The 13,545-nt window shown below is 42.3% G+C and overlaps 1 protein-coding gene across 26 annotated transcripts in view; it reads left to right on the top strand.

The window, feature by feature from the left end:
• Window positions 1-13,545, top strand: part of MAST2 (microtubule associated serine/threonine kinase 2) — a 212,921-nt gene that overhangs the window by 175,837 nt on the left and 23,539 nt on the right. For 9 of the 26 annotated variants that reach the window (XM_081488538.1, XM_081488529.1, XM_081488531.1 and 6 more), the window contains 3 exons: window positions 6,244-6,319; window positions 10,568-10,646; window positions 13,160-13,314. In XM_081488538.1, the coding sequence (XP_081344664.1) occupies window positions 6,244-6,319; window positions 10,568-10,646; window positions 13,160-13,314 (310 nt within the window). Of the gene's footprint in view, window positions 1-6,243; window positions 6,351-8,765; window positions 8,787-10,567; window positions 10,647-13,159; window positions 13,315-13,545 lie in introns of all 26 variants that reach the window. The other 17 variants (XM_081488528.1, XM_081488527.1, XM_081488540.1 and 14 more) reach the window with 3 other exon arrangements.

Raw genomic sequence — 13,545 nt, 5'->3', positions numbered from 1 at the left:
CTAGCCACTGCAAGATTGTAATACCACACTGTCTTGATCTCTATAGCTTTATACTGACTCTTGAAATCAAGTAACATCAGTCCTCTAACTTTATTGTTTATTTATTTATTTTTAGTATTGTGTTGACTTTCTGGTTACCTTGCCTTCCCAGGTAAGCTTTAGAATCCTTTTGTTAATATTCGCAAACTAGTTTGGTGGGATTTTGATTAAAATTGACTCCATAGATCTGGGTGGGAAAAACTGACTTCTTTATTTATTTATGACTGTGCTGGGTCTTCATTGCTGTGCATTTCTCTAGTTGTGGTGAGCTGGGCCTCCTCTCTAGTTACGGGGTGCAGGCTTCTCATTGCTGTGGCTTCTCTTGTTGTGGAGCACTGGCTCTAGAGCACTCAGGCTTCAGTGGGCTCAGTAGCCATGGCTCCTGGGCTCTAGAGCACAGGCTCAGTAGTTGTGCATGGGCCTGGTTACCCTGTGGTATGTGGGATCCTCCTGAGCCAGGGATTGAACCCATGTCTCCTGCACTGGCAGTGGATTCTTTACCACTGGGCCACTAGGGAAGCCCTGAACTGACATCTTAACTATATTACATCTTTCAATCCATGAGCATGCAGTATCACTTCATTTATTTAGATCTTTGACTTCTTTAATCAGTTTTATTTATAACATATAAATTGTATACATATTTTATTAGATTTATATGTAAGCATTTCATTTTTGTGTTAATTGTATAATTGTGTTTTTAATTTCAGCTACTAATTCTTCATTGGTGGTTATAAAGGAAAGCAATAGACTTGTACTGTATATTAGCCATGTATCTTGTATCCTGTAACTTTGCTATAATTGCTTATTAGTGCCAAGAGTAATTTTTTGGTTGTTACTGATTCTTTAATCTCTACATAGACAATCATCTCATCTACAGTTTTATATCTTCCTTCCCCATCTATTTACCTTTTGTATCATTTTCTCGTCTAATTGAACTAGCTAGTACTTCTACTATGATGTTGAATAGGAGTGGTAAGAGGGGGCACCTTTGCCTTATACTCAGTCTGAGAAGGAAATCATCCACTTTCTTACCGTGAAGTCTGATTTTAGCAGTATAGCTTCTGTAGATGTTCTTATCAATTTGGGGAAGTTCCCCCTTAATTTTAGTTTGCTAAGAGTTTTTATCAGGAATGGGGGTTAGATTTTGTCAAATGCTTTTTCTGTATCAGTTGATACAATTATGTATTTTGGTTTTTTTTGTTTTTTTTTTTCCAATTATGTGTTTTTATCTCTTTAGTCTGTTGTTGTAGGTTTTATTAATTGACTTTCAAATGTTGGACCAGACTTGCATACCTGGAGTAAATTCCAGTTGGTCATGGTATATAATATTTTATACATTGTTGGATTTTATATTTCTAATGTCTTGTTGAAGATTTTTACATCTGTGTTTGTAAGAGATACTGGTCTGTAGTTTTCCTTTCTTGTAATGTCCTTATCTGGTTTTGGTATTGGGGTAATACTGGTCTCATACAACAAGTTAGGAAATATTCTTTCTGCTTCTGTTGAAAGAGATTGTAGGTAGTTTGTATTACTTTTTCCTTAAATTTTTTGTAGAATTTATCAATGAAATATCTGAGATTGATCTTTTCTTTTTTGCAATATTATGAATATTGATACTTCCTTTAAGAAGTTCTTTCTTTTTTATCCAGTCCTACAATCTCTTTTAATTGGTGCCTTGCAGCTGAGTTGGTAAAGAATCTGCCTGCAATGCAGGAGACCTGGGTTTGATTCCTGGGTCAGGAACATCCCCTAGAGAAGGAAATGGTAACCCACTCCAGTATTCTTGCCTGGAAAATCCCATGGACAGAGGAGCCTGGCAGGCTATAGTCCATGGGGTCACAAGAGTTGAACACGACTTAGCGACTAAACCACCACCACCACCACCATACTATTTCATTTACTGTTGTTGTTGATAATGTTTTGGTTTAAATCTGTCATCTTCCTGTTTATTTTCTTATTGTACCATATGTTTTTTTCTTTATTTGCTCTTTTATTTGGGACTGAGTGTTTTTTAATTTTATTTTATATCCTCTATTGATTTATGAGCTGTAACTCTTTGTTATTTAGTAGTTGGATTAGCATGTATAATATACATTTTTATCACCATATAAACCACTTAACATGTAGCATAAAAATAATACTATTTTGTTTCTACCCTCTCAGCCTTTATATTGTCTTCAACCTTTTTATTTTCATATATGATATAAACTTCACATTACCTTGTTATTTTTGTTTGTTTTTTTTTTTACCTTGTTATTTTTGTTTAAACATTATTTTTTAAAGACATTTAAATAATAAAAAAATCTTAGATATTTTCCCATGTAGTTAACATTTTAGTGCTCTTCATTCTTTTGTGTAGATTCGTATTTCCATCTGGTATTATTTTCCTTGTGCCTAAAGGACATTTTGAAAATATATTTCTTGTAGTGTGGTCTTCTGTTGAGGATTTTGTTTGGCTTTTTTATCTGGAAATATATTTATTTAACCTCTGTTGGCTTTTTTATCTGGAAATATATTTATTTAACCTCTGTTTTTTTAAGAATATTTTCACTGGTGCATTGACTTTTGACACTAACTGCCCAGAATTGGGCAGAACTTAGGTTGTGGCCACAGTCCTCCACAAAACTATTGTTACTTTAGACATCACTTGCATGATTGGCAGTTCCCAGGCCACTCATAATTCTCACCAACTGGATACAAGTTCGGGGTTCCCACTGCCTCCTCAGATTTAATAATTTACTAGAATGACTTGCAGAAATCATAAAAGAACTATATTTACAAATACAGTTTTATTATAGCAAAAAGGGTATATTAAGAACCAGCCAAAAATAGAGACACTTAAGGTGAAGTCTAGGAGGGTCCCATGTGTGAAGTTTCTGATGCCTTGTCTCCATGAAGTCTAGATGCTTCACTCTCCTGGCACACTGATGTGTAACAATATGCAAAGTATTATTAACCAGGAACGCTCATCAGAGCTTTGGTGTCCATAGTGCTTACTGGAGTTTCATTATGTAGGCATGATTGATTGATTCATCGGCTATGTGATTGAACTCAGTCTCTGGCACCCCTGGAGGCCAGAGTAATATCAGATGGCTTAAAGCTTCAGTTCTCTGTTCTCTTGGTTCCTCATCTTATTTGCATAAACTGTCTGGCCCCACCATGAATAACAAAGACACTCCTATCACTTGGGAAATTGCAAAGATTTAGAGGCACATTCCCAGGAACTGGGGACAAATGCTACCAGCTTCTTTATTACACAGTAGCTGGGTATAGAATTCTAGGTTGGTAGGATTTGTGTTTTTTCCCATTAAAGATGTTATTTCATTATCCTTTTGCATTATTTTCAGTGAGAAGGCTACTATAATCCTTATCTTTATTCCTGTCTAAACATGTCTTTCCTACCCCCCTCAATCTGCCTCCCAACTACTTTTAAGATTTTTCTTTTTATCATGAGTTTTGAGCAATATGATTGTAATGTGCTTTGGTATATATTTCTTCCTCTTTCTCTTAGAGATTCTTAGATAAAATGAGTTTATAGTTTTTTCCATCAAATTTAGAAAACCATCAGCCATTATTTCTTCAAATGTTTTCTGCATCCTCCACTCTCTTATCCTTTAAGGATTATTATTCTGCTTGAAGTTGTCACACACCTCAATGATGTGCTGGTTTTTATTATTGTTGTTATTTGCAACTTTTTTCCTCTTAGTGTTAGATATTTCTGACATATGTGTGTTCTGTGAATCCCTAGCTTTGCTGTGAGCTCCTGGAAGATTCTTCATGTTCTTTTCAATAACCATCACCACACCTGGTCCTTGGAAGGCTGGTCATTGTTTGTAGGATACTCATGTTCAGGGCCTTGAGGCTTTAGATTGGTGGTTTTGGGAACCAACAAAGGACATCTAGCTTTACATGTCAGGGATCAAACTGAGGGTACTTGTTAATCTCTGAGATGACACTATTTAAAAAGAATTTTATATATATAGTTTTTTAGACCTTGATAATTCTGAAGAGGCCTGATTCTTTTTAAGTCCTACCTAAGGAAACAGCTATTCTAAATCACTTTTTTCACACCCTGGTGGCATGTGCTAGCCAGGAGGTAGGATAAACCATAAGAGGTAGCCCTCAACACACAGGAAACCCAGAGTTGATACTGAGTTGAGAGCAGATCTACTGCATAAGGTTGTGTACCTCACTGGGGCTCCCTGGCAAGGGGATGAGTAGAAGCTGAAAATGCCTCTTCTTCATTAGTTCTCCTAAAGAGAGTGCCTTTATATAATTGATACAGAGGTACTGCACAGGGTAGGGAGCCGTTGTTTGAGAGACTGGTTTTTCTAAGATCAGTACTGTGCTTAGTCGCTCAGTTGTGTCCGACTCTTTGCAACCCCACGAACGGTAGCCTGCCAGGCTCCTCTGTCCTTGGGGATTCTCCAGGCAAGAATTCTGGAGTGGGTTGCCATGCCCTCCTCCAGGGGATCTTCCCAATCCAGGGATCAAACCCAGGTCTTCCACATTGCAGGTGGATTCTTTACTGTCTGAGCCACCCGGAAGATCTGTACAGAAAGACATTGAGTAATATCCACGCCTGTTGAATGGAGATAATGAGAAACTCATGGGCAGCTTCAATGGCACTTTGAAACATCATACCCTATACAAAAAATAAATTGTCCAAGAAGAAACCAGGACCTGCTAAACTATCAGGTCCCTGGGTAGCTGCTGTTCCTCATAGCTAGTATGGGTTCATAGAGGTGAGCACAGAAGTGGGGTGGTGGGCAGGGATTGGCTGAGTGATCAGCACATCATGGAGTGTGGTGTTTACTTCAACATGGTTTTTTTGGGTAGAGACATGTTGACAGCTTCTCCTACATACTAGCCCCCAGCTGGCAATTGGACTACATAAGTATGGCAGGCTTAGATTTGGCAATTGTGGTCCTTAGCACTAAGGTAAGCATACATTTTTTTTTTTCAATTTACTTTAATTGGAGGCTAATTACTTAACAGTATTGCAGTGGTTTTTGCCATACATTCACATGAATCAGCCATAGGTGTACATATGTTCCCCATCCTGACCCTCCCTCCCACCTCCCTCCCCATCCCATCCCTCAGGGTCATCCCAGAGCACCAGCCCTGAGCACCCTGTCTCATGCATCGAACCTGGACTGGCGATCTATTTCACATATGATAATATACATGTTTTAATGCTATTCTCTCAAATCATCCCACCCTTCCCTTCTCCCACAGAGTCCAAAAGTCTGTTCTTTATATCTGTCTCTTTTGCTGTCTTGCATACAGGGTCATCGTTACCATCTTTCTAAATTCCATATATATGCATTAATATACTGTATTGGTGTTTTTCTTTCTGACTTACTTCACTCTGTATAATAGGCTCCAGTTTCACCCACCTCATTAGAACTGATTCAAATGCATTCTTTTTAATAGCTGAGTAATATTCCTTTGTGTCTATGTACCACAGCTTTCTTATCTATTCGTCTGCCAATGGACATCTAGGTTGCTTCCATGTCCTGGCTATTGTAAACAGAAGCACACAGTTTTATTCAAAGCTTCTGAGCTGTAAGTTTACAAGTTATAGGGGACATGTGAAAACTAACAAAGAGATGGAGATAATTCCTATCCTGTGACGGGGTTGGGCACGCTTTGCAGACTTGGGGACCTTTTGTATGGACTGTTTAAGGAGCACTGCTCTCCCAAGTCCCCACCTGAGGACTTCATTTTCCCCTAGGCACACATATTTCTGGTTAGCCCCTTGGATGCAGTGTGCAGAATATATGTGCAAGAGCCTTTCAGACCAGAAGTCCCTTTGCCCTTTGAGAAGTGTTTGAGTGTTTGGCTGTGCTCTCTGCCCTGAATGAGTTCAAGCCTTTGCAAAGCTGGGTTAACTTGACTAGGCAGATTGGAACCTAAGGTGTTCCAGTGAGGACAGGAAATTGTCAAGTTGCTGCTAGATCTAGAACAGATGTCTGAGATGCATAGATGGGTTATAGGCAACTTGGGAACAAGGGAGAACCCTCTGGGCTGCCAAACTTTTGCGAAGAGAGAATCATTAAATTAATGGTGGGCCTGGAAAGATAATCATATGTGCTCATTGCCGATGCTAGGGGATGATTTCTTTTCTAAAGGTTATCATCTCAGCCTTCCCCAGAAGCAAACCTCACAGAGGATTTCTTTTACTTTCCCTGTCCACAGGTAACAGTCCTTTGGACAGTCCCCGGAATTTCTCTCCAAATGCACCTGCTCACTTTTCCTTTGTTCCTGCCCGTAGGTAAGTTGATAGACTCTTCTGTGACTAACATGTGTGGTATTTGCATGAGTGTCAGTTAAATGTCAGCCTACTCCTTTGAGGCATTGCCCTTCCAAGTGTGTTACCTTGGGTCCACCAGCCATCAAAATTCTTTTCCTGCTTTCCTTGCCCAGGTCATAATTATCTTGTTCAACTTTTGTTTTCCAAACACCATAGGTGTTTGCATTTGAGTGTTCGAATGGGCAAGCAGATATTAGAAGTGGATTTATTTTACAATCTTAAACAGAAATCCCTGGTTTCTTGAGGGTATGTTCTGAAACATTATACTCTCGATTGAGAGCTGTGCTAATGAGAAGACGGGCTCTCCTCCCAGGAGGACCTGAAGTTACACTTTTCCTCCTCTAACTCAGCTAGTTCCAGGGAGCTGGAAGGGGCCATTTATGCCTCTCTCCTTGAGGATAAGGCGACTACCAGGTCTTCACTTATACTCCCATGAATTTAGAAAGATTTGGTGTGATGAAAAGCCATGTTTGTATTCCTCACATTTCACTCATTTCTGGAAGTGATATGAACTTGTCTCCAGCACATGGGAGCAGTCTTGACAGTTCAGCCCACTGCCAGGCTTTCACCTGGCCTCTGGAGAAGTACTGAGCTGACTGACATGAGTCCATCCAACCCATGTGTCAAGGCTTCTTATACAAATTATTTACTTTTCAGAACATCTCTAAAATTCTTCCTTGGCAGAGTTCATGTTCTTTGATTTTATTTTTAAAGCTATTCTTGGTTACAGCCAGTCTTTGTCATTAAGACCTCCAGAAAAGGAATGCTTTCAGTATAGGAATATGCTGGATGGATGCATCTGCTTTTCTAGCCTGGCTGAAAGTCTCATTTTTCCCGGACTTGCTGCCTCAATTGTGTGTGAACTCTCGTCTCAGAGCTGGGACAGCAGGACCTAGGACTGTCCTCTATACTGAGTCATTTCCCATTCATTCAGTAAATATTTACTGAGCACCCAGTAAGCCCAGGCACAGGCTGGGTACTTAGTGGGAACTAGACAGAATGAGCCCTCATTTTCTAGAAACTTAGTGGAGTTAGTAGAGTCTGTGCACTTGTTGTTCCCTGTGAAGGAATGCTGTTCCCGCAGGTCTTCGCTTAGTTAACATCAACTCTCCAGAGAGGCCTTCTGTCACCATACAGTATAAAGAAGTACCTCATCATTCTCCAGCAGAGCATCCAGTTTGATGTTCAAACTAGTACTTTTCAGCGCCTGATACAGTCATCCCTGGGTATCCAGAGGGAACTGGTTCCAGGACCTAAGTGGATACCAAAATCCACAGATGTTTAAGTCTCATAGTATTTGCATATACCTGTGTACATCCTCTTCTGTACTTTAACTCATCTCTAGATTTCTTATAATACCCAGTACAATGTAAATGCTATGTAAATAGTTTTAAATACAGTGTGAATAGTTGCTGGCACCCAGAAAATTCAGGTTTGGCTCTGTGGAACTCTCTGGATTACTTTTTCCCTGAATATTTTTGATTTACTGTTGGTTGAATCTGCAGATGCAAAACTATGGATAAGGGGGGCTGACTGTATTTTCTTATTTGCTTTCCATTTCCTCTTAACCAGAATCAAAGCACCTTTAATAGAGATACCTTAATATATTGAAAGTATGTCTGCTGATATATAATAAGCACTCAGCCAGTGCTTACTGATTGAATGAGTGGGGGGAAAGAATAATGAACAAGTAAATGAACAAGTATATAGTTATAACTTGTGATAAGCACCGTACAGGGAAAGAATATGATGCTGCCTAAAAGAGTAGGAAGAGAATGAGGCTGGAGAGTCTATACTGGGTGGTCATGTAAGGCCTCTAGGAAGGACTGACCTTTAAGCCAGCCTGAAGGATAAGAAGGAGCCTGCCCTGTTGAAAGTGAGGACACAGGTGTGTAGACCAACCCAGGCAGAGGGAATAGTGTGTTCCGTTGGTGCCCTGTGCCTGCATCATTGTGTGAGCTTTAGGAATAGCTCAGCTGGGAACTTTGAGGCTTGGTATTACCACTGAGATCCACACAGGTCTGTGCTAGCTGGCCTGAAGTTTGAGTCGAAGACAGAAACCTAGGCTGTCCCCTTACCAGACAGAGTCAGGAAAGCAGTTAGGTATATTGATAGGGAAGGGGAGGAAGACGTCAATCCTGCCAGAGTCCTCAGGAATTGTGTTTCCTGTCACTGAAGTCTGGCATGGGCTTTATAGCATTGCATTAGTTTGGAATTTCACACAAAAGGCAAATGTAATGAAACTCTAGGGATATACCTGTTAGTCATACAATTCCACTTCTAACTTTTGGACATGCCTAAACAAAAGGTTTGCCTCTGCCAAGCTAGACGAAATGCCAGGGGTCAGACAGATCAATCTCTCTGGTTCCCTTTGGTTCTCACTTTAATGTATGTCTTTCCACTACAGCCATGGCCACAGAGCAGACAGGTAATAGCGGACTTGACGGGAGGGGCTGGGAAACTGCTATGCATGGCCAGACAAGTGTGGTTTGTGATTTTGTGCTTGGTGAGAACTGGCTGTGATGAGTCTTCTCTGACTATGGGTTTGGACATTTGGCCTTTGATTTCTAGCAAAGAGGCCCTAAAGGAGCGCCCTCTGCCTGCTGGAACCAAGGCTCCGTGCTCATACGCTTGGAGGCAGGATTTGATAAACAGTTCCAAGCTTCTGAGTGAAGAGACAAGTCACCCTCATTCCCACAGCTTTCCTTGGTCACCCAGTGGATGACCCAGCAGAGGACACAGAGGCCTCCTTATAGTGGCATTTCTGACTCTGGTGGTCCCTGCTCCTCAGTTTATAGGAAAATGGCTGCCACAGAGTTGGTTTCCATTTCCGTGTGAAGGAGGAAAAGTCACCTGTGGAGAAGTGTATCTGACAAGGGTTTGGGAAATGCCTCCCTGAGCTAGACTAGTTCCATCTCAGCTCTGTTTTCCAGGAATTGACTTGCTTTCTTGGGTAGAGCTCTCAGGGCCAAGCAGAGAGGTCAGACAGAACATTGTGTTTGAGCAGACTCCTAGACATTTTGTGTCTCAGAGACGAGGTTCCAGCAGGACTGGCTGCCTGGGTGGCATGAATTTTGAGTTGTGTGCATGTGGCATGGAACCCCTGGCTGTCCCCTAACAGAACCTAGTAGGAAAAGCTGCTCAGTGTTGCTGGGGGTGGAGAGGAGTGCTTCCAAAAGAAAAGCCCTGGCAAGATTGATTCCTTTTTTGCTTCTTCCTCTCCATGCCTCACCCTACCCACTGTTAACTGTGAAGCCTGCAACAAAACAATCCACCCTGATCTCTGGGTCTTAATGTTTTCTCTGAAGATTGAGAGTATTGAACTTAACTTCTAAAGGTCCTCCATTGCTAATATTCAAAGAAGTTTTCCTCTAACTTCAACCAGAGCAGGCTTCACCCCCAAGCCCCACAAGAAAGAACATTTGTTACAATACATCCTATAATCCAGGAAAGAATCACTTGTCCATGTTATAAAAGCTTCAAGCCAAATATTTGCTTGATCTTTCTTCTCTACAGCAAAGCAGGTAACTGGTTCTCTGTAATGAGAGCTTCAGGCACATCCTCTAAAGAGCAGCTGGAAGCCTGCCCCAGAGTCTCATATACAGCCAAGGCTATACCACCTCACTCCTCATTCATCAGGTTGCTGTCACTCTTTGGCAAACATCCTCAAAGATTGGATTTATCAGTCCTAATGGGTCCTGGGTAGCCTTTGACTATTTGCCATCTGTTGATTCATACTCAGACACAAGTGGTAGTTTCACTTCTTCCTGGTTATCAACCCAGCGGCCTGGGGCACACCAAAGGGCCCTTCATGTGGAGCCTTTAGAAAAGGAACTAGCATTTCAGTGGCAGTTCTCTCCTTGTGATGTAGCCTTTAGCTGGGATCCTCTGCCATCGCTAGAAGTGAATAAGTTGAGAGTGTAAAGATTTTATTCCAAAACCATAGTATTGCATAACAGATGTTCTTATTTAAAGTTATGGACTCCTTTATAGTCAGAGATGTCTGTCTTTCAGTGGAAAACACACAACAATAAGCCCCATATAAGAGAGAGATATGAAAGCATGCGCTGGACCAAGCAGTACTATCTTGAGACAAGAAAGGGCCCTCCAGTCAATTAGCTGCCCCCAAAAAACTAATCAAAAGACAGGCAGGTCCTGGGCTCAGGGTGGGGTCTGGTAGAAACTGCCTAACGTTCGTTTCTTACATAGGACTGATGGACGGCGCTGGTCTTTGGCCTCATTGCCTTCTTCAGGCTATGGAACCAACACCCCTAGCTCTACCGTCTCAGTAAGTAGCCAAATCTGAGGCTGTACTTCCTTCACCCTGAGGAAATACTTCCCTACAAGTTATTGCTCCCTGTCCCTACAGTGTTGTGAAATGGTTCTCAACTTTTTCACCAAAGCCCAGCTCAGAGAGGTTGCTTGGGATGAGGCTGAGTGGGGCAGAGGTCTGGTGGCCCTTAACAGCCATCAGTTCAGTTCAGTCACTCAGTCGTGTCTGACTTTTTGCGACCCCATGAATCGCAGCACGCCAGGCCTCCCTATCCATCACCAACTCCCGGAGTCTACACAAACCCATGTCCATCGAGTCGGTGATGCCATCCAGCCATCTCATCCTCTGTCATCCCCTTCTCCTCTTGCCCCCAATCCTTCCCAGCATCAGGGTCTTTTCCAATGAGTCAACTCTTCACATGAGGTGGCCAAAGTATTGGAGTTTCAGCTTCAACATCAGTCCTCAATGAACACCCAGGACTGATCTCCTTTAGGATAGACAGGTTGGATCTTCTTGCAGTCCAAGGGACCATAGTCAGATCCATTACATGCCTTTGGAAAGAATTAACCAGCTTGTTTCTGAGCATCAGTTATTCCTAGTGGAGTCCAAGGGGGACTTGAGGATGGACTTTTTCTTTGCCCATGAGGCTGAGCACAGGGACTCCTAAGCACAGTTCCCTTGCTCCCCTATTTTATATCTGGAACTGCAGTCAAGAGCAGATAACCCCTCCCATGTCCCAAAGGACATGTATCCTTCAACTTTTGCACTCTTCCTTTCAAAAACTTCTAAAACTTCTTAGAGAGAAGAGTTTAGCCTAAAACACAACAGATGTCCTATTGCCGCTGTGCACAATTGATGCTAAAATGAGGCTTCCTCACTGAGCAACTTTTAATTGAAGGCAGGATGACACATTGGCAAACACTTTCTGTAAAGGGCCATATTTAAGGCTTTGCAAGCCACAGACTGGATGACCCATTTCCCTTGTATTCCACCATTCTTCAGGTCGTCTCAGCTCAATTTGTCTATATTCATAAATCCAAAGCAGGTAAAAGGAGTTACTCTTTTTTTTTTTTGCTGCACCTCACAGCCTGTGGGATCTTAGTTCCCCGACCAGGGATCCAACCAATGCCTTCTGCAGTGGAAGTGCAGAGTCTTAACCACTGGACCCGCAGGAGAGTCCTAAATATTACTCTTAAATTAATCCAGAGGTCTCACTGGTCTTTTGGCAGCTGTTTAGTTTCAGATCTTTCCCTAGTAAACATCCCTTCCCATAATCCTTTACTCAACCATGATTTTTTTAGATCCAAGGTAAGTGTCATGTATTTATTATGTACATATATTCCTGTTCAAAAATTTTTAATTGACTCAACCCATTGCTTCAGCTTATTTTATTGAAATACCTTAAAATACCAACTTTGCTTCATGTTAGTTGCAGTTGAGTGAAGATACTTTTTTACAGTTTCTGTCCAAACCATTTATAAAAAACGTGACCAAGACAGAGCCCTGTGAAAACCTCCCACCAGCCGTTTACAACTTTATTTATTATAGCATTCCATGAGAGAAGTGTACACTGTTAGTCAAAAAAAAAAAAAAATTCTGGTTTCTCACTTGGTATTAAGGCTTACATGTAGCCACAGAGTTCTCTCAGTGTTAGATATTTAACTCCAGATCCTTCATCAGTTGGTGAGCAGAATTGAGCCAAGAGTGTTGGATTGGCTGCTGTTGAAGCCAGTCTGGTCGGTAAGGGGGATTCACTGACCAGGGCTGCCACAGCAATGGCTGCACTGTGGGCTGCCTCTAATAGCACAGCTCACTCCCTCTCATAGTCTCCTGTGACTCCAGTGGGCTCTTAGCTTTAATTTCAGTCATCAGGCCATGTTTAGAACTCTTAACTATTTTCAAGTCAAGTCTAATCTTTGGGTTGCAGATCTAAAAATAATTTTCTTCCTTGCTGAATTTTCTTGTCTATTAGTATCCCTAGAGCCTGGGTGAAGTGGTCACAGCCTCAGCAAAGCCAATTGCCCTCTGGGTAACAGCCTGAAGGAAGCATTGCTGAGCCAGCCCGGGGCTCTCCAAGATGTTGTAGGAGGGAGAACTTACGAGGATGTCATTTGTAGGCTGAGCACTCCTAGGACATTTCCAAAGAAGCCAGGAAGCGTGATTTATTAATTACTTGCCATTCCAACTAGCCAAAAGCTTCACTGAAAGTAACGGGTCCTTGAAGAAGAATTGCTTTTTACCACCTAAAGAGGACCCCTAGGGAGTCGAGGAGCTCTAACACTTCATGAATGTCTGGGTCTGACCCCCTGCAAAACTCAGAAAGGACAAGAGTATCTCGGCTCCATCAGGACTGAGAGCCCTGAGGGGTAGAGATGGACAGGCCCGTGCCCAGTGGAGGGGAAGCCTGCCGCTGTGGGCTGACTTCAGGTTTACATTGACTGGGGGCCCCTCACCATTCTCAGTCCACCTCTACTCCTGGACTACCTCAAACTTGTCTCTAATGCTTTTTTTTTAAATGTTCCCTCTAGTCATCGTGCTCCTCTCAGGAGAAGCTGCACCAGTTGCCTTTCCAGCCCACGGCCGATGAGCTGCACTTCTTGACGAAGCATTTCAGCACAGAGAGTGTGCCCGATGAGGAGGGACGGCAGTCCCCCGCCCTGCGGCCCCGCTCCCGCAGCCTCAGGTAAGGGGCCCTCCGCCCAGTGCCCTGGAGCTCAGCTTGTCCTCAGAGCCTAGGAGTTGGCCCACTTCTCCATAAAGGGCAAGACAGTAAGTAGTTTACACTTTGTGGTCCATACCACCTCTGGCAGCTACTTACCCTGCTGTTGTGTGGACTCATCCACAGACATTATGTGAACTTTATTTATAAAAGCAGGCAGCTGGCCAGATTTGGTCTGCGGGCCGTAATTTGCCA

Source organism: Giraffa tippelskirchi, chromosome 5 (genome assembly GCF_054371585.1).
Source record: "Giraffa tippelskirchi isolate mGirTip1 chromosome 5, T2T-mGirTip1v1.2.pri, whole genome shotgun sequence".
Taxonomy (NCBI): Eukaryota; Metazoa; Chordata; class Mammalia; order Artiodactyla; family Giraffidae; genus Giraffa; species Giraffa tippelskirchi.
The sequence above is the reverse complement of the archived record's forward strand: the minus strand, read 5'-3'. Positions and strand labels throughout refer to the sequence as shown.